Genomic DNA, 20570 nt, shown 5'->3' with positions numbered 1-20570 from the left:
TGGATTAAAAAAGATGAGATATAAAGTGTTGAGTGTAGTGAGCTCTAGAGGTGCTGGTAGGTGGATTGTGTTTCCTTTGGACATAGACAGGCTAGCTGTTTCCCCCTGTTCCCATTCTTTATGCTAAGCTAAGCCAACCCGGCAGCTGGTGGTAGCTTCATATTTATCGTACAAACATGAGAATGGTGTCAATCTACTCATCTAACTCTAGGCAAGAAAGAAAGCAAATAAGCAAGTATTGACTCCAACCTTTAGACACCCTAACACACCCAGACTGGATGAGAAGCTGCCCGGAGAAGCAGCAGAAGGAGCTCCAAACTCCTCAGCTCTCTGGAGGTGGCCATGCTGACTGTGCCGTGTGAAGTGTTGCAGGCCTTCGGGCCTCATCCTCCAAGGCCCTCCTTCATCGTACTGTTACTGCAGCCCAGCAACATGGCAGATGAGCTCTACATCTCTTTGGAGGCTGAGGACCATCAGACCACCACCTATGGCTACACCTGTGATATGAAAAGGTAATTTCCATCATAAAGAAGCTCAGAGCAAATATGTCCAAGAGGTGCTTATGAAGGAGCTGAACTGGAAGAGAGTTTGAGGAAAGGTTGGTTTTATGGTGGAGAAGATATTTGTTATCCCCCCCAAAAATCGCAGAATGTGTGTAGTCCTCAACACCAAAGAGGTAAGTAAGGATCTTCTGAACTGCTCAGATGAATGATAGATTAATGAAATTAAGCTTTATCTCCCTTTTAGTTGAAACACGATGATTCTAACAAGCTAAGAAGGGAGACTGGACGACTGCATGAACTAGAAAAACGGCTCAGACCTTCAAAACTTTTAGAGACTTTTCCTTAGTTTGAACAAGTACATGAAAAGTTGCCATTTGACTTGTTTACCTGTTTTCATCATTACAGTTTATTTTTTTAACACCTCAGATTGGCCCGGGGCCTCAGTGGTTTAGAGGTGTTACTTTATAGAACCGGCTCTTCTGCTAATGAGACGCACCTCTCAGGCATTAATCATAATCACTGCCTGTTTTGCTTGTTGGGTGAGGAGTTATAATTTGATCTCAGAGGTATTACTCTGTCTGTGTCTATGCGCGTAGTTGCATGTGTTTGACTGCACGATAGATGTTACACCATGTATTAGCCTACAGTAATATAGAAGTGACTAATTATGTTAATGGAAAATGGCCTTAAAATGAACATCCTACATACAAAACACTGGGTACAAAACAATGTTTAATTTATTTTTTAAATCTTTAATCCAAAATAGAAACATTGTGATATTTCATAATTACTGTTCCAAAGTCAGTATGTGAACTTATAGTGATTAACAACTTGCCAAAGGAAATATGATTAAGAACATTGGTTCTTCTATAGCATAAGTGGAAATCTATTTTCATAAACTTGCCTTTAATAGTTACTTGTTGCTACTTGTTGCTCAGCAGCGGTTTTGTTAATTTATTCGCCTGGAGTCCAGTATGGTTTGTTAATGTTGTTGAATGTGTATTAATGAGCCAGGAATATTAGTTGTCCTTGTGTTTCCAGTTTGATGGTGTATTTAGTGGTCACTGATCTGCTCACAATGTTATTTTGTCTCATTTCAATTTGCATTACTATTACTGGGTCTGGTGGCTAAATTAGCCTTAATGAAGCCAGCAGGCCATTTCTTCCTGTTATTGTAGCTGATTGTTTAATTTTCACAGCTTATTCCAACTTTTTAAACACTACATCAAAATTAATATTTGTGATAAAGGAAAAAACAATAACTTCATTTGTATTATCTCAGTTATGAAAACTCTAACACTTGTATTTTGTACATTACAGTTTGTAATGTTCTGTAAGCACGGACGCTGCTCAGCCTGGTTCAGTAGCTCAACCTGATAAGAAGTTGTTGGAAGTGTTGAAGTTTTGGGTTCAATCCATAGGCAATCTCAAACTTTTTAAAGTCAGCCGCACTGCGGAAGATGGAAAACCTTTGGTGAAAATCCTTGGTCACCATCTGCTTGTGTGGCTCACTGTGTTTGACAGCTACACTGAAGTTTTTTGGTTGTGGGGTTGAACCTTCATCTCTCAGTGAATTTTTGAAAGCTGCCAACATAGGAGAGGTTGAAAAGAGCATGAAGGCGACCTGGTGGTGTGAACAAACCTGAGATACATCTGCGGATGTGAGGCGGCTGGTTTAATTAGCATTTGCTCTTATTACTGGACCAATACATCCTTCCTACCTGTAGACAAACAAGTGACAAATTAAAAGGACAAACCTGAATAAATTAGTGGAGAAACATTAACAAATGCAGTTACTTCCATACAGGACACAGGGGGTCGCTTAATGTAATTAATTAATGTCCTTTAATGTACCAAAACTACTATCTTTAATTCTCCTCTTTTTAGAAACGCCATGAAAAGACTTAATTATTTGTCAATGATTCACAATCAAACTACTATTTCATTGTAAGGGGTTAGACATCAGGGTTAGTGGTTGGCAGTTCCCCTGTTCTGCTACATAATTCTTAAATGATGTGCTAATATTTATAATTTTTTATTTTTCATAACTAAGATTAAATATACACATAATTGTATCCCTACTTCAACATTTGCATAAACAGTGACACTCCCCTGAGTACATTAGGACTAATACCACATTTGTTTTAAATATATGTAACATGGAGAGTACAGGCACAACATATGTTTGAATCCTCACACTGGTAAGTTGCTTTCGTTATCCACACTACTAAGTAGAAAACACAAATAAATCTCCTTAGACTCAGCTTGGCAAGTTTGCAACATGTCAGCTGCTTGTATACTGAGCTACTCCTCAGGAAGATATGTTCTTTTTAAACTTGTTGTTCTCGTTGCTCATCACAGCACTGACAAGAAACACACGGACAACACTCCAAACAGGGGAGCCAGGATTTGATCCGTTCTCTTCAGACTTTTAGGCATCAGTCTATCTTGCTGAGCCACTTATCTGAGATTCAATCCTTTGCCCTTAGATCCAGATAGGCAGGTTATCAAGTCCCTCAACTGCTCATCTTGCAGAGCTATTCCTGCAACTGACACTATTGACAAGAATGTGACCAAAACCAAGGAGATGGTCATAGACTTCAGGAGAACAAGGACTGCTGTTAAGCCCGTTAACATTCTGGCAGAGAAGGTGGAAGTGGAGGTGGTGGACACGTACAAATACCTTGGACAAAAGAAAAATCTGAATCAATTACATTTATTCAAATGGTAAAGGACCCTACTGGTAGCATTAAAAATTACATTTCAGCTACAGTTACAAAAGACAAATACTGCAGAGCTGAAACACATGTTGATGATGATTATTTGACTAATCGATAAAAAGAAAATTTATTGGCAACAATTGTGATTTTTGATTAATTAATTTAAGTGATTCCTTGGCTGATTGAAGTTGAATATCTTTGGGGTTTGGACTGGGGATTGGACAAAACAAGCAACTGGAACTCGTCACCTTGAGCTCTGGGAACTTTTTTACAGACTAAATTAATAATTGAGAGAATAATCTGCAGAATAATCAATAATGAAAACAAGAATATTCACAAAGTGCAGCCTTCAAACATTGTACTTTTTATTATAGATTAATGTGATGGCTATAGTTACTGGTTATATTCAGATTTTACACATAAATTATATGATGAGCTTAAGTGTCACCGTATAAATATTTATGTACTTTAAATTAGAAATATTTTCAATGCAGGACTTTTGCATGTAATTGCGTTTTCATCCGAGATTTGTGTTAATGCCAGAGAAGGGGTTAAACTACGTCATGGTGACGTAGGTCGTATACACGGAAGTAGTTTGTGAATGTGCTAGCTACGGTAACAAACCTACACAGATTTAATTTACAGCTTTTATGAAGAATATTAGGAGTATTTTGAGTAAACCTGACTCAGGCGTTTAACAACAACACTGTATAAAAGTCTGATACAACTACCGACAATACTTATTTACTAAATGGTGACGGGCCAGGAGCACGTGCAGGCGGTTAGTTAATGTTAATGACTGATATCCCGCAGCTGTGCAGTGAACATGTCTACACCAGTTTACTCCCATGCTGGACGAGGAGACTTCCGGGATGTTTACGAGCCGGCGGAGGACTCTTTCCTTTTGATTGACGCCCTGGAGAAAGACGCGGAGAGGCTGCAGCTGATGAGGTCAGACACAGCTCACCTGTTTTAACTATTTGGGTCACATATTTCCTGTCGTTCACCTTGATATGACTTCTGAATCTTAAAATCTGCGTATTTCTCTGCTGTTTCTAGCCCATGTGTGTGTTTGGAGGTGGGCAGTGGCTCAGGCGTGGTGTCAGCATTTCTGGCATCAGTGGTTGGACCTTCAGCTCTATATCTGTGAGTGTCTCACTTAGAAAAAACATCCCCCCCCCCCATGTCCAGCTAAGAAAAATGGGTTTACTTGTTGTAAACGTCTTGGAGAAAAGGCATTGGACATATTCTAATCTTAAATATATGCATGTGTTTCTCATTCAGCTGTACTGATGTGAATCCTGCAGCAGCACAGTGCACAGCAAAGACAGCTTCCTGTAACAATGTGTCACTGCAGCCTGTCATCACATCCCTGGTGAGATTCTATTCACATGCTTTGTGTGCAAGGATTTGAATTGAAACATGCAGACAAATGCACATCTGAAGGCTATTTTCCTCTCTTTCCTTGTAGGTGGAGTGTCTTCTGCCCCGCCTAAGTGGGAAAGTGGATGTCCTTCTCTTCAACCCTCCCTATGTGGTCACACCTTCAGAAGAGGTAAGCTCTGTACAGCAGGTTATCTTCAGTTCAGAGACCAGGAGCATAATAATAATAATAATAATAATAATAATAATAATAATAATAATAATAATAATTAATTAATTAATTAATTAATTAATTAATTAATTAATTAATTAATAAATAAATAAATAATACATTTTAAAAACAAATTTATTTATAGAGCACTTATCAAAACAAAGTACATTGTGCTTCACAGAGAGAGAAATAAAATACCACAGTGAATGATAAAATAAACAGACAGTTCAGGTAAAATCAGGATATGCTTTCCAATAAAAATGTGTTTTGAGAAGAGACTGAAAAGAAGACACTGACTCAGACAACCTAATTTCTTCGGGCAAGTTGTTCCAGAGCCTCGGGGCCCTGATGGCAAAAGCTCTGTCCCCCTTAGTTTTCATCCTGGACTCAGGAACAGACAGAAGACCCCTGCCCGAAGATCTCAGACTACGTGAAAGTTCATAAGGGATTACAAGGCCTAAAATATAATCTGGGGCCAGGCCATGAAGAGCCTTAAAAGTAATCAACAAGATCTTAAAATCAATCCTAAAACCAACAGGGAGCCAGTGTAAAGAGGCTAAAACAGGTGTGATGTGGTCGTACCGCTTGGTCCTGGTTCTGTACAGTCTGCAGTCGTTTCAAAGTTTTTTGATTTTAAGACAAGTGAACAGGCTGTTAAAATAATTGAGGCGTGAGGAGATAAAAGTTGTACAACAGTTTCTGCATCAGTAAGATTTAAAATAGATCATATTTTTGCAATGTCTCTGAGGTGATTAAGATTTCTTGCAACAGGCTTGATATGTTGTGATAGGTTACCAGTAGATGGCAGTATTTGTTTAGTGATGTGTTGGGGCCCAATAACAAGGATTTCAGTTTTATTTGAGTTGAGCTGAAGAAAATTTGACATCCAATTTTTTTTTTTTAATGTCAGATAGGTAGAGAACTAAGGTCAGTGGGCTTGACAGGGAGGCATGTATAAGGAGTGTGGTGCAGTGCCTCAGTCTATCTATAGTCATCTAAAAAAATGCCACGATCAATAGAGTCAAAGGCAGCACAAGAATTGAACACATGCCTGCGTCTGCATTCATTAAAAGGTCATTAGTGACTTTAAGAAGAGCTGTCTCAGTGCTGTGGTGTTGACAAAAGCCAGATTGGAACTTTTCAAAGATACTATTGTTTTCCACAGCAGCAAGAAGCTGCTTAGAAACAATTTATTCGAGAACCTTGGAAATAAAAGGCAGTTTGGAGATTGGGTGATAGTTATCCAGGAGGGTGGGATCAAGCCCAGGTTTTTTTAGGACTGGCTGGACACAAGCTGTTTTAAAGTAATCTGGGACGCAGCCAGTAGGCAGCGAGCTGTTAAAAATAGATAGCAAATGGAGCGCAATACAATCCATAACTTCCAATATAAACCTAGTTGGGATTATGTTCAGAGGGCTGGAGGATATTAACGCCACCTTTCCAGCAAGTGCAAAAAAAAACTTTTCACAATCAGCAGAGGCACAATGACAGGCAGGGTTATCTAACTGATCCACAGTAATAACTCTTTCATGGCCACAAAGTGGACCTGGATACCAGATTTCTTCCATCTGCGTTCTGCTCTTCTGCATGTCCTTTTTACAGCTTTGAATACTGTCATTTAACCATGCCTGTTTTCTAGTCTTTGAGTTTGGTCTATTTTTGAGGAGCTGTGAGATCTAAGGTTGCAGAACACAGGTAGTTAATGGTGAATATCAAGGTACATTTATTTGTCATTCTACAACACAGGGTGGCACAGTGAAATTAAAGTTGTAGTCCCTTTCACGCTACTCACACAGAACATATATTCAAATTAGAATACAATGAAAATATATATACAGTTACTTTTATACATATTATAAAAGTATAGAGAAGTTTCTACTTTCTGAGCAAAGGTTAGGGGATACACATTCTTGCAGGCCAAACTGTCGTCTGCCAGTGTAAGTTACCCCCTCCAACAATCCAAACAGTTTGCTACCTTTTTAGGACAGTGATTCCTTCCTCAGCAATAATGCAAATTAGGTGAAATGTTGCGAGTCAATAAACATATTGGCAGCGTTTTGGAGGAGGTGCGAAGGTTAATTGGCTCATTTGATTTGACTATTAAGTCAAAGCAGTTTCAGAGTGAGCATTCAGAATAAAGCTTCATAGTACTGTCGTCATGGTTCGTGGTGGGGATATTTTGTGGCAGGTTGAAAATGCAGTCCACTCTAACTTTTGCTAGGAAAGAAAAAACTTCTATATTCACCAAGTTTATTAGGCATGATGTGTATGCACAAAATATGCCAGTAGGCCACCGTCCGTGCTTTATAGAGGGGGTTATATATTGTGGCAGACTGCATATCCAGCCTATCTTAACCGCTTAGTGATATTTAAATACAATCCATTATTATTATTATTTACCCTTTATGGAGGGGGATTCACAATAATGTGAATGTGGATTACAAGGACAAAATGTCGTTTACAAAGCTGCATTCAGGTCAAGTAGATGTAGACTAAGTGAGGAAAGCGTTGAACTAGTCTGGATCTGAAAACTCCGTCTGTGGAAATCAGGGACATGTTTGTATCCAGCATCACCTCCAACATCAACGATATGGTTGATTCTTTTAACTACCTGTGTTCTGCAACCTTAGATCTCACAGCTCCTCTGAAAAATAGACCAAAACTCAAAGACTAGAAAACAGCCCTGCACAGGCTGGAGCCCGCTAACAAGGTGCGCTTTTCTTCCAGGTTGGCAGCACAGGTATAGCGGCTGCCTGGGCTGGCGGGGAGCGAGGGCGAGAGGTGACAGACAGATTTCTGCCTGTTGTTGCACAGTTGCTCTCCAGTAAAGGGTTATTTTACCTCATTACCATTGCTGAGAACGATCCAGGTGAGTTTACTGATGCTTCTTGGAATGTTTCTTGCGCTCAAATCATTTCAATTGTGGATAACAAGTTCAGTCACTTTTCTTTTTCTCACCAGGGGAGATCATCCGTTTATTGGACAAAGGCGGTTTGAGGGGAGAGTCGTTCTTGTCTACAAGAGCTGGAAATGAGAGGCTGTCCGTCCTGCGCTTTCAGAGAAGCTGCCACTAAACTGCTCTGAAAGGATTACAGGAACTTTGGACTGATAACAAATGACTGGTAATATTTTCAGGATATCAGGACTGTACTGTCTGCAAGGACAAATGTTTACTGCAGGAGAAACCACACAAAATGACTAGTTGCATTCACGCAGGCAGGTTTAATAATTATACTAACATACTCCATCTGGATAGCATTACAAGTAAGACCACCATGACATTTTTCAATTTAGAGGTTAATTCCAGTGCAACTGACATTTTTCAAAAGGTACGATGCTTCTTTACACAAAGTAGAAATGTTATTTCATCTATGTACGTTTACAAGCTTTAAGAAATCTAACAGATGCAACTGGACATGACAATCTGAAAAAAAAAGGACAGTTTGGTGCAAAAAGTTAATATCTTGACTTTAGCTGATGCTTTCTTAGTGCCACTCTCGTATTATAAAGCCAGTTTTAAATAACAGGTGAGCTGGATCTATGTTCTTTAACTCTGTGATATTGACTTCCAGATGATGCGTCCAGCCTCTCCGAGCCTGACTGCACCGCTGGCCACCAGCTCCAGAGCGGCGGGGAAGGCTCGGTGCTCGGCCTCCCTGATCCTGTCGGACAGACCCTCCTCCGTGTCACCAACCAGCACCGGCACTGCTTCCTGTACGATGATGGCTCCTGCATCCACCTCTTCCTAAAACACGGATTAACAAAGCGATGGCCGTGTGACTCATTCAAAAAAAACAAAACACTTACGATATTAGCCTCTTGGTTTGACGTATGTCCTACTCACTGCTACAAAGTGGACCGTGCAGCCAGTAACCCGCACCCCAGCCTGTAGAGCCTGCTTCTGGGCATTCACACCCTTGAATGATGGCAGCAGGGATGGATGGATGTTCAGTAACTTTCCTTTGAAAATAAACACACAATATAAAAGACCTTCCTGTGCCCCACCAGATCATCATATTTAATAATGCAAGCGTAAGAAATTTAGCCTAAACAGCATTTTCACACCGTTCCATTTCTTGACAAAAGGCCCAGTGAGGATCCTCATGAATCCAGCCAGACACACCAGCTCCACCCCAAACTCTTCCAACACGCGATCAATGGTGCTGTCAAACTCGGTTCGGCTCCCGTACTGTTTGTGGTCCACCACCTAGTTGGGATCGCACACAACTGCATCAACAGAATTTAAGTTTTTATTCACTGTCCTGAGTTTCAGTACAGCATTATTCAGCCCAAATAATTATTTTGGTTCTCACTAGTTACTTCAGTAACTTGTTTGTGTGTATTTTTTGGTTGCAATCTAATATATCCACTCCTGTTTCCAAAATTAGACTTTTTTTTACTTTTTAAAAGATGCAGAAGTTGTAATGGATGCTTTTGTCTCATCACAGTTCAACTACAAACTTCTAATTAAAACCAGAAAGATTATTGCTTCACTTCATCACTCTACACAATTTATCAACCAGTAAGGGGAGTGCAACTAGCCTGGAGCAGCCTTTGTTTCATGTAAAGCATTTTGTAACTGGTTTTGAGAAGTGGTATACAAATAAACTATCATCATCATTATTAGTGTTTGTTTTGTTTTACCCGTGTCTGGATGCCAGCCAGCGATGCTCTCTTCAGGCCCTGAACTCCAGGTCTGTTGGAGATGACCACCACAATCTCTGCGGAGCTGTATGGACGCTTGGCCTGCTCTATCAGCGCCTGCAGGTTGGTGCCTGGGACAGACATACCGTAAGGAACTCTTTAGTAGGACTCTTAAGGAATAAACATTTTGGGAAACACACATATTGGCTTTCTTGCTGAGAGATGAGAAGATTGACATCTGTATGGTGTATATTTAGCTGGAGCAAGTAGCCGGTTAGCTTAGCATAAAGACTGGAAACAGGCAAACAGCTAGCCAGCCTCTCTGTCTATGAGGACCACTAAAGCTCACTCATTGACATGTTACAGGGGTTTATGTGCCAGACTATTTCTTGCCCGGGACCAGTTAAGCAGCCAGGAGAGCGGTATCAAGCTAATATACATCTTTCCCAAAATGTTGATCTGTTCCTTTAATGGACTTGAGATACTCAAACTGCAATTCTTATTTCAAGATGAATAAAACCACACCTGTGCCAGAGATAAGAACAGCTACTCTGGTCCTCTTGCATGGTATACTGCTGTCGCCTTGGTAACCACCATTCTTCTTGACACCCAACTCGCCACAGGACGCGGGTCCTGCTTTCAGCAGGCTGTGTTTCAGGTTGCGGACCACTACAGGTTCTGCCCCTGCATAAACACAAAACACTTATTTTCACAATTTTATTTCCATTCTATAAATAATAGCCTAATTCTGGGATTATACTCTAGTTAATGCCTTTCAGCTGCATTTAAAATAAATACTGTATTCCATTAAAGTATCAGCGTTTCAGTGTCTCACCAGGCTGCCTGTGGGCTAGTGAACCCACGATCCAGGACTCTTCATGTGCTTGAAGCTGGCGTAGGACTCTCTGAGCATCCAGGGGGGAAACCACCAGCACCGCCCCCAGGCCGCAGTTGAAGGTGCGGGCCATCTCCTCCTCACTCAGACCCCCCTCCTTTTGGAGCCAGGAAAACACAGGGGGGATGCTCCATTGAGAGGCATCTGAGTCATGCAAACACAGAGTGTAAATATTAATGAGACAGTGCTGTGGCCTTAAATAACAACCACAAAGTGACCTCTACGCTACGCAGAAACAAGTGGAGGGGAACTGAATATGAAAAGAAGGCTGTTTATTCATGTTTACATCTGCACTGACTTCAATGTGCACAAGGGTCAAACATGCTTATACAGGAAATGGTCTTCATTCCCATTTCTTTTCCTCACACTAGGTAACCATAAAAAATGAAGTAAAAATGCAAATAAAGCTTCATCCAGAGGCACAGCACCTTTCCAGATTGCTGACGTCAATATTTTTATATGCTTATGTTGCATTTGAAGATGAAGTGTCCGTGTGCTTTCATCTCACCTAAATCCACTGCCAGCTCCTGGGGCAGCACCCGAGGGATGTTCTCCTGAAGCCCACCCCCTGTGATGTGAGCGTAGGCTTTGACAGCACCGCTGCGAAGGATTGGCAACAGCAGGCGACTGTAGATCTTTGTTGGTGTCAGCAAAACCTCGCCTGGAAGCAGTTAGTCAAATGGTGGGCATCAAGGGTTAATACACGCTTAAATATTGTATGGCTGCAATTGACAATTCTTTTCATTATAGATGAATCTGCTGATTGCTTTCTCAATTGTTTGGTCTGTAACAATGTCTTAAAGCTGTAAGATGGCATCGATAAATTGCTTTTATTTTTGGATAGTCTACAAAACAAAGACATTCAGTCTACAATTATATTTTATATATATATATATATATATATATTTCTTTTTTTTTAATTTATTTATTTATTTTTTTTCTTCTCAGCAAGAGCAGAAAGTGGCAAGGAAGTACCAGGGTTCATGGAAAATGTGGTCCTAATTTTAAAAAACAAACAAGAACAAAACTACTACTGAGGCTACTGACTGTTTGGGAATGTCTAGGCAAAATAAGTACACACGAGTACAGCCATGCTAGCGGCTCTGTGAGGCTGTTCTTGAAGGTGACTTACCGACAGTCTGTCCTGACTTGCCAAAAGGAGCAGGGGAGCCGTAGCTGAGGTTGGCCCTCTCCAGGACTTTGCGGACCAGGCTGAAGCCGTTGCTGTGGACCCCAGAGGAGGCCACTCCGATCAGCAGGTCCCCCTCGGCGATGTCCCCCAGCCTAGGCAGCAGGGCTCCACGCTCCACAGCTCCAACACAGAACCCAGCCAGGTCGTACTCTCCTGTAGCGTAGACGCCCGGCATTTCTGCTGTCTCACCACCTGGACATGGACACAAAAAGATGGAGGCATAAAATATGGCATCAGGAAGGGAAGTGAAGAACACAGCAGGTAATGTAAGACCTCTTTTGGACAACAGACGCCAAAATATGAACAGAATGTCTCCTCTCTCACCCAGCAGAGCGCAGCCAGCCATCTCGCAGGCCTTCGCGATGCCGCCAACCACCGAGGCGGCCACGTCCACGTCCAGGCTGCCGCAGGAGAAGTAGTCAAGGAAGAAGAGTGGCTCAGCGCCCTGAGCCAGCACATCGTTCACGCACATGGCCACCAGGTCCTGACCCAGGCCGGCATGCTGGCTGCACGCCTGGGCAATCTGATGACAAATTAAACTGGTGAACATTACAGCTGCATGAGAAAAGACTGTTACGTTAAATCCATTAAATAGTTTAAAAATCACACAATGGGGCTGCAACAGACAAGAGTTTGATATTTTACTGGAGATTTGAAATTCAATTGTCAGGTATGATCCATAGACTGTATAAAACAGGTATTATCACTTGAGAGACGTTTTAGCACTTTGACAAATTTAAGTGTCAAATTAAGAAAAACTCTCTAGTCACCAACAATGAGCTGAACATGCTTCTAAGTAGCCATGAAATAATCCTGGAATTAATGAAATCTGTATCTCTGTTCAGGGGTTTTAAGCAGCCGAGTCTAAGCCTTTGAATCCGTCTACAGATAAGCATATCTCCCTTGCTGCTTCATTACTTCTGTGCCAAATTTGGACCCAATGTTGACTCGTTATTTCTTGGCCGATCTGGCATCTACCAAAGCCAATTTGGAGTGAGTTGATGTTTTAGTGCTTTCATTTGATTCTCGTTTGTTTCAGGACTTTGCAATTACAATGGGGTGTCACATATTTGCACAATGATGACAAATGATGGCAAAGTTTGCAACACAACTGTGGACAGTGGTCATCGAGATTGCTAGAGATCATTCATATTCTCCTCCAAAAAGGGGATGAAGGAGTTGAAGTCCCACCTTGAGTTTGGTCCCTACTCCGTCTGTCCCAGATACCAGGATCGGGTCGACAAAACCTGCCTCCTTCAGGTCAAACAGCCCAGCAAAGCCTCCCAGTTCTGCATTACACCCTGGTGGAAAAAAAAACAACCCAATTACGGTCAGGGTTACTGCTTCATCCATTCTTCTTAATTTGAAGTGTTTGTTGAGATAAATTCAGCAGCCTTAATACAAACACACAATCAAAATCACAGCTTTTACAACTGCAATTACCGAAAATACAGCAATTTGTTTCTTAATGAGAAAAAGGTTTCAGTCAGCTGCTTAAAACAGGGAAACAAGCTGTCTGGCCTGATAAGTCAGAGCTGTTAAAATGTATCATTATTTAGATGTACTGGAAAGTCTTTAGTGTTTGTACATGAGAATGAAGTTACCAGCACGGGAAGTTGCCTTGGCCAGAGGCTTGATCATGTCCACCAGCTTGTTGCCGGCAGCGATGTCCACTCCGCTGTCCTTATAGGTCAGACCTCTGTCAGAGACACAGAGGAATACCACTGTGACGGTTATTCCCAGGTTTATATACAAGCTACAATAAGTCTTAAGGAAGAGGCTTAAAAGCGTTCAAATCAGCAGAGAATTTCTGCCTGTGGATTAGAGCACATACATCAAAAGGGTGTTAAGTATGCGTGCAAATTTAATTATTAATTGGTAAAGAAATACCGGGACACAGGTACATCCAGAGTGAAGTTTATTATTCATAAAGATACAGTATAGAAATGAACTTGAAAAAACTACAAAAAGCGCAATGTTCTGTACAAACAATACAAAAACAGAGCAGCAATGTTATAGTGTTTCAGTTCTTGTGTCTCTTTTTAGCTTGTACTTCTTTCACACACACCTGTGTTGGTTCAGGTGGGCAATGGCCCGGTGGCCGATGTCGCGACGGTACACGGCGCCAGGGAAGCCGACGGCCGCCACGCCCTGATTGGCCGCCTGCAGGGCCGTCTCCAGGGACGGTCTGACCGCAGTGACAGTCAGGACCCGCCCGCCGCTGGACACCACGGCTCCTTCCTTCAGGGCGGTTCCAGCGTGGAAAACCTGCAGCCCCATGTCCTGAACCTGGGCCAAGCCTGAGGATGAACACAGGTGTGTTTTCATGTTGAGGATAACAGCACAAGATACAAAGAAACACACAGAATGTAACATCTAGAAGGATTTATTTCAGAGCTTGACAATTCAAAGCACTTTAAAATTTTATGATTATGACTACTTTCAAATTATCGATGGTATATGTTTGTGTTTAGGGCAGAATTAGACGTGTATGTGTACGTATGTGTTGCTTTCAGCTCCTTCATTCTGTGTCCCCACATGAATTGCCGTCCACCACATTGTCTTTTTTGATAGGCCAAAGTCAAAAATATTAAAGTCCTTGACATAGCGGTTTTAATACGACGTTTGAACCCCTATTACGACGTCAATTAGTGAATTAAGTTTGCTGAAATCACCCTGTATAATGTTAAAAAGCTGAAAAAGTCATTTTTTTAAGCAAAGATGTCAACCACTCTCTGGTTCCAGCTTCTCAAATGTGAAGATTTTTGTTTTCAATGATAGTAAACTTCATATCTTTGGGTTTTTGACTGTTGGCTTGACAAAACAAACTGTCTGAATATACTTGTGCTGTGAGAAAACATAATGGCCATTTATAAACAAAATACTAGTAAACATGGATATTTTACTTTCCAAACAATTAATTGACAAAATAAACGGCACTGAAATGGCGTTTATAGATTCCATTTCTGCTTCTATTTTTTGCCCCTGACATGGAAATCAATGCACATCTAGTAGAAGAAAAAGGAACCACAATTTTGGCAGCAGGTTTAATTTGCATTGCGTAATTCAGCCTGGCAGATTAAGGCTTGTTTCATTAAGTGTATCCTGAGTTGCAGGACTTTTAATGAAAAAAAAATGAAATGAAAAAATCACACACTTCTAATTCTAAAACTTCATTCAATGCAGAACTGTTTAAACAAGACTCCCTTCCACTAGTCAAAGACTAATGATTGAAGCTTGAAAAGTTCATTTATACCCTTGGAATTAGTATGCAAGACTAAGAATAATCCGAACTCGATGCCCACTTACTAGCACTAACCCTGTGCTGCAGTGTCGTGCGTACCTGTGATCTCTACTCCTTTCTTATAGGAGCCGGGGTAACCGCTGCTGGCCATTACCACAGTGACTGCAGAGCTGTCCTGGTGCCACACGGGGGCGCTGGAGGCCAGTTTGCCATTCATGGTGTTCAAGATCACTTCATATAGGTCGCTCTTCAGGAGTGGCAGCAGCACCTGAAAGAGCGACAGCAGATATTTAATGTTTATCTTATGAGAAAATCCAGAGATAGTTAAAGAAACCCACCTGACACTCGGGGTCTCCAAACCGACAGTTGAACTCGAGGACCTTTGGCCCCTGCTTGGTCAACATCAGCCCTGCATACAGCACTCCTGGAGAATAAGGCTATGATTCATTAATCTGAAACTACAAACTCATTGCAAACATAAGAACAGATGCAGGGGAGCTATCTGGACTCAAGTATAGAGAGAAAAAAAAAAAGCACTTGCCCACATATGGAGTTCCCTCCTCCTTCATCTTGTCCACAGTCTTCTGAAGGACCGTCTCCCTGATCTGCTGCAGCAGCTCCTGGCTCACCTGCACACGATCGAGAGACAGCAGCACAGTCACGAGCAGCTCATTAAACATAGCTGCACACACGTGGACTGTTCCTGTAAAAAGAATACAGTATCTGACAAAAACTGCAAGAGAACTGAAGAGGAAGTGAGCACCTGAGGGGTGGGGCAGTAGGCCCCCATACCGCCGGTGTTTGGCCCCAGGTCGCCGTCCTGCAGCCGTTTGTGATCCTGTGCTGGAGGCATCGGAGACACAGAGGAGCCGTCACTGAAACACAGACACTACAAGACGAGGGGGAGAAGGATTAACATCGTGTCAGTTTTCAGTTAATTCATACCTTGAGGTAAAGTTGGTTCAATTCTGTTATGGATTTCACTAAAATGTTCTACTCACAGACACTTCCTCTCCCTCTAGCAGCTCTTCAACCACCACAGTCTCCCCTGCAGATCCAAAGGCTCCGTCCTGCAACGCACAGTGATAAAGAAACAGATTTACTTTTGAACACAAGGAAACTAAAAAACTGGAAAAACACTTAAGAGCCGAACAGATCTCCGCAACTTCTGAGACTCAGGCAGATGATATTCTCCTGACCAGCCAGGCGACTCGATGCCTGAGGCTGTAGCAGGGCAGGTACTTTTTATTTTAGGAGAGAAGAAACAGCTTCACACAAAGTATGCATAAACTTTTACAAAAAAATAATTGCTGGCTAGACAATAATATTCACTGCAGAATTGAATTATTATGTATAAATTCTAGCCAACAAAAGAAAGTGGTTGGTTTGAATACACAGACTGGTTAGGGAAAGTTAAATACTACAGCCTTTATCCCAATTTGTTCTAGTGGGACTGATCTGTGGTCAGCTGACAGATCTCAATGTGTGACTGAACGATGAAGAAAGGTACAATTTTAACTAAACACTGTAGGACATTTTCTTTTCTTTCCACTCCTTGCTAATATAATTGCCAAGGATCAATGATCACACAGATAAATGTCCAATAGTCTCATACCTTCATGATGTCCATCACAGCCTGACAGGCCTCGTCCTGGTCTCCTGCCACAATGACCCCCTTCCCTGCTGCCAGCCCGCTGGCCTTCACTACCAGCGCTGGGAAGTCGGCCCTGGAGAGCCCGAAACAATGAAATAAAGTCAGTAATATGCATCAAGAATCAACATCTTTTCACAGAAAACACATCTGTAACAGATGCTTCATCTCTGATATGGAGCATAAAATGTTTTTTGTGTGTGGACCATTTAACACTTGCAGTGCACGATATTGTTTGGGAATGTGTTTGGGATCCATATGGATGAAGGCTGTTGGAGTATGGCAGCTGTTGTTCTGCCCAAGATGGTTTATATGACCAAAGAAATTACTTTCACTGAGTATAAAGGATTTTCTTTTGTTTGTCTGTAAAAGTTACAACTCTGTTTATGGTTTCTGCGACTTCTGAGGGCGCTCTCATATGAAAGGCAATCATCACAGCTTAGGTCATTAACTCATGAAACCATCTGAGAAACAAAAGATTTCATTTTCTATTATGGGGCAAGTTTTGTGTGTTTAATGGCTCTGAAAACAAAACTCCACAACTTTCCTGCTGGAAATCAAAACTGATAAAAATTATATTATTGTCTTGCTATAAAAACAGTGAGAATCATGCATTTAGTACTGTACTGACGTGCGGATATAGTTGCAGGCCTCCTGTGGGTCGGTGAAGGAGCCATAACGGGCTGTGGGGATGCCGTGACGCTCCATGAAGGCCTTGGAAAAGCTTTTGCTGGCCTCCAACTGAGCTGCTTTGGCAGACGGGCCAAAACAGGGCACTCCGGCTGCCGTCAGGTCGTCTACAATACCTGGAGGAGACGTTAAAGTTAAGGGAAAGAGATGAAGAAGAAAAGGACCCATGCAAAATAAAATGCAGTAATATAAAAAGAGAGAGCATTCACTTACCTGCTGCCAGCGGTACCTCAGGTCCGACCACAACCAGCCCCACATGATGATCCTTACAGAACTGAGCCAAGATGGCGTGGTTACTCACCGATACCTCTGCATGGAGAGAAACCATAGTGAGTGAGAGGATCATTTACACTCTTCAGCTGCCTGATGCTATAATCATCATGGCATATTTAACATGCTGTTAAGCTAATTAAAATAAATGCATTAATTAACACATATTTCTATGTGAAGATACTTCGCCGTCCTTCCCCTTACACATGGACGCCATAAACTTAGTGCTACATTTATTAAAACTCTAAGGGGTCATAGTAGTTATGGATGATATGAAGTATACGATCAAACCATCTTCTTTATAGGGGGAACCTGTAGTTTATGTTGTTTTTTCTTAAAATATTAAAGTAAAGAAAAAATAAAAAAGGTAAACGTCCCACATACAATGTTGGAAAATCTCCAAAAATATTGTAGCAGAATCAGCAACTGTTTTCATGATCAATTAATCGTTTAAAAGCAAAAGTTTGACATTTTGGGAAAGATGCTTATTCGCTTTCTTGCTGAGAGTTAGAGAAGATACCACTTTCATGTCTCTTTGTTTAATATGAAGCTGGAGCCAGGAAACGCTTAGCTTAGCATAAAGACTGGAATCAAGAGGAAACAGCTAGCTTGGTTCTGTCCCAAAGAAAATCACAAAAATCACCTACCAGCACCTCTAACACGCTGTTTAATCTGTAACAAAAACTGGAGTGTAAAAAAACAACAATTTGCTTTTTTATGGAGATTACATGCTAGCTGTTTGCCCCTGTTTACAGTCTTTATGCTAAGCTATGCTAACCACTAAGTAACTTAACTGGTTCCAGCTTCTAAAATGGGAATATTTACTGGTTTCCTTAGACTTCTAAGTTAAAAAACAAAATATCTCTATGTTTTAGACTGGTGGTCAGACAAAACAAGAAACTTGAACTTGAACTCTGTCAAATTGATTTTTTTTAAAAAAGGAGTAAAGTGAACTAAAGAGCCTTGGTGTTCGTATTTACCAGAGTTGCTGATCTTCCCACATTTGGCCGTGCCTGCGTTACCCGGGGCCACCAGGACTTGCTGAACCTGTGGCGACTGGGCCAGCTTCCAGGCCAGCACATGCTCCCGTCCACCACTGCCGACAACCAGCACCCTTTCTGCCATTGTACCTGAGTGACCAGGAAATAACAAATCCCAGCATGTAGCATTAAAACCATTCACACCTTCAAGGCTATTTGACAGAACAGCCTTCTTATTCGCCTTTAACAGTTCGTAAAGTACCCATTTAATTGCATGCAAAGACTGACCTATAACGAAAGGAGTTCCCTAAGCTGTGAGGAAGCATTGACCTTTGCTGAGGCATGGGGTCTTATATTATCTTGTAATGCCACACTAACACGCATCCAATCAACTAGAACCAAAGCACAAGTCAACAATTAAATGGCATGGTCACCAGGCAAGGCCAAATCACCAGCAATTGCAAACAGGGGCTCATTTGCATGGAAAAACAAAGCCGTTATACAGTAAACCACTATCTTCGCCTCAGTTTGGCAGTGCAGTCTCTCTCTCTTTGGCTGAACGCTCGAACGCAATGGCTGGATGACATTTTTGTTTCCGAAGCAAACCAATGTTCTGTTAAGCAAGTATTCCCTTTTATTGTTTGCACATTTCAGGGATAGAATATGCTGATTTTAGAGCTATACAGAGGCATGTAAAGACCTTTTCTTATTTCGATTGTGATTCTTGCAACCATCTAAAGTGTTTTTTTAAATAATTAACTGTATTTGAGAGGATTTCACAAGGAAACTGTTCTTATCTCGAGTAAAACATGATATGCAGCATCAAAGTGTAAATTCACTCAACAGAAACCACAGTCCCTCATGACACACATTTGGATGTATCAATGTAATCTCATACTAAAAACCTGAATGATTTGACTGGTTTTGGAGCTTATTTGTTTTCCTGAACTTCCTAAACTAGAAAAAAAAGACTCACTATATTCACTTTTATCACTACGAGTGTACAAGACTTCTGTTCACCCTTTAAACAACATCAACTAAATCAAAGCCGGGGTCAGAGTTCAAACAATCCCAATCCTCAGTGACCTGAAACCTATGACTTAAACTCTGAGGATTGTGTAATTGTCTAAAAGCTGCCTTGAACACGATAGGGAACAGATACAGTACAAAGGGGTGAGTGTTGGACAGTGGGTGCACATGCTCCACAATTAGTCAAATCACCGGGTTTGATGGAAATCACTCCGCTCATGTGACTCACATGTCAGAGAGCAAATCAAACACATGGGTCTACCAATGCACTATTTTAAACATCCCTTAAAGAAAAATATGCTATATAACATAACTTTATTGTACTTTTGACATTTTCTTATCACACTGTATCACTGCATTTTGGCACCATGTAACTAAAAACAGAGGATCAATAAACCACTGAAATCACACACTACTGCTGGTAACTTGTGTGAAAGATGTCAAATAAGTTAATACAAGCAACAACAGCAGCAAACCTACATCAATATGTCTGCACATACATACATTCATATACTGTACATGCACTTATTCTGCAGTTTAACAAGATGGATGGTGTCGTCTACATCCTGAATCAATCTAGTCCGAAATCTAAAAAACGGTCAATATTTAATTCATTTATTCAAACTGACGCCAGTGGTTTTCCTACAAGCTGGTAAAGCATAAATTAAATGCATTTATTCTGCATTTCCATGAAAATAAAAACAGTTATGACTCTAATATGATCGTCAACTTTGTTTTAGCTACCTTAGCACATATACCAGTGGTGAAATCAACATCTAGCATGCTGTTTGGCACTCACCTGTGTGTTAGTGAAGCAGGAAATAGCCGGAACCCAGTCCAGTACCGCAGTCAGACGTGTCTCCTCTGCGTCCACGGGGACTGAGAGCAAATAATGTTATCACACAACACGCGCGCATAGCCGTTATACACACCACGTGGATCCAATAAAACACCATGATGTGCTTAACAGCGAGTTAGCTGTTAGCAAAGTTAGCTAAAAGTGCTAAATAACATAAAAATGTAAAACGTCATTATTTCCTTAATGTATGTGTCTACTTGTGTTAATGTGTGTGTCTACTTACCTTTATCTGCTGTCCACGCTATTTTTGTGGTTTTGGAGGTTTCCACTTCCTCGGGGTGTAACCGCCGAGTGCTTCA

General features: G+C 41.3%; 2 protein-coding genes across 6 annotated transcripts in view; one reads left to right on the top strand and one right to left on the bottom strand.

The window, feature by feature from the left end:
• The window catches only part of n6amt1 (N-6 adenine-specific DNA methyltransferase 1), a 15162-nt gene extending 5722 nt beyond the window's left edge, over positions 1-9440 (top strand). Inside the window, exons 2-9 of one of the 3 annotated variants that reach the window (XM_044188638.1) lie at positions 256-512; positions 4037-4174; positions 4283-4369; positions 4508-4598; positions 4695-4778; positions 7545-7686; positions 7779-7939; positions 8390-9440. In XM_044188638.1, coding sequence (XP_044044573.1) covers positions 343-512; positions 4037-4174; positions 4283-4369; positions 4508-4598; positions 4695-4778; positions 7545-7686; positions 7779-7891 — 825 coding nt within the window. In that variant the 5' untranslated portion in view covers positions 256-342 and the 3' untranslated portion in view covers positions 7892-7939; positions 8390-9440. Of the gene's footprint in view, positions 1-255; positions 513-2993; positions 3231-4036; positions 4175-4282; positions 4370-4507; positions 4599-4694; positions 4779-7544; positions 7687-7778; positions 7940-8389 lie in introns of those variants that run through there. The other 2 variants (XM_044188640.1, XM_044188639.1) reach the window with 2 other exon arrangements.
• On the bottom strand, positions 8020-20570 carry gart (phosphoribosylglycinamide formyltransferase). Of its 3 annotated transcripts, XM_044188633.1 has the most exons (23): positions 20495-20570; positions 20212-20291; positions 18384-18533; positions 17347-17442; positions 17075-17249; positions 16408-16519; positions 15794-15862; positions 15556-15681; positions 15334-15421; positions 15131-15216; positions 14892-15060; positions 13617-13848; positions 13153-13247; positions 12740-12849; positions 11873-12071; positions 11489-11740; positions 10865-11017; positions 10297-10500; positions 9987-10145; positions 9462-9592; positions 8883-9024; positions 8662-8777; positions 8020-8562 (listed from the first exon to the last, which is right to left on the bottom strand). In XM_044188633.1, the coding sequence occupies exons 3-23, from the start codon at positions 18526-18528 to the stop codon at positions 8365-8367; spliced, it is 3057 nt and encodes a 1018-aa protein (XP_044044568.1). In that variant the 5' UTR covers positions 18529-18533; positions 20212-20291; positions 20495-20570; the 3' UTR covers positions 8020-8364. The 3 variants fall into 3 exon arrangements, with proteins under 3 accessions (XP_044044568.1, XP_044044569.1, XP_044044570.1); XM_044188634.1 differs by lacking the exon at positions 20495-20570 and having other exon boundaries at positions 20212-20488; XM_044188635.1 differs by lacking the exons at positions 8020-8562; positions 8662-8777 and having other exon boundaries at positions 8907-9044.

This window comes from Siniperca chuatsi, linkage group LG24 (genome assembly GCF_020085105.1).
Source record: "Siniperca chuatsi isolate FFG_IHB_CAS linkage group LG24, ASM2008510v1, whole genome shotgun sequence".
NCBI lineage: Eukaryota > Metazoa > Chordata > Actinopteri > Centrarchiformes > Sinipercidae > Siniperca > Siniperca chuatsi.
Note: the sequence above shows the minus strand (reverse complement) of the source record. Positions and strands in the feature narration are given on the sequence as shown.

Excerpts from the sequence above, each read along its gene's own strand:
- gart (XM_044188633.1), bottom strand. The coding sequence starts at position 18,528 with ATGGCAGAAAGGGTGCTGGTTGTCGGCAGTGGTGGACGGGAGCATGTG. Across the intron at positions 15,061-15,130 it reads TTGGAGACCCCGAGTGTCAG|GTGCTGCTGCCACTCCTGAA; the intron begins GTGGGTTTCTTT and ends TCGCTCTTTCAG. Across the intron at positions 13,849-14,891 it reads GAAAGGAGTAGAGATCACAG|GCTTGGCCCAGGTTCAGGAC; the intron begins GTACGCACGACA and ends GTTCATCCTCAG.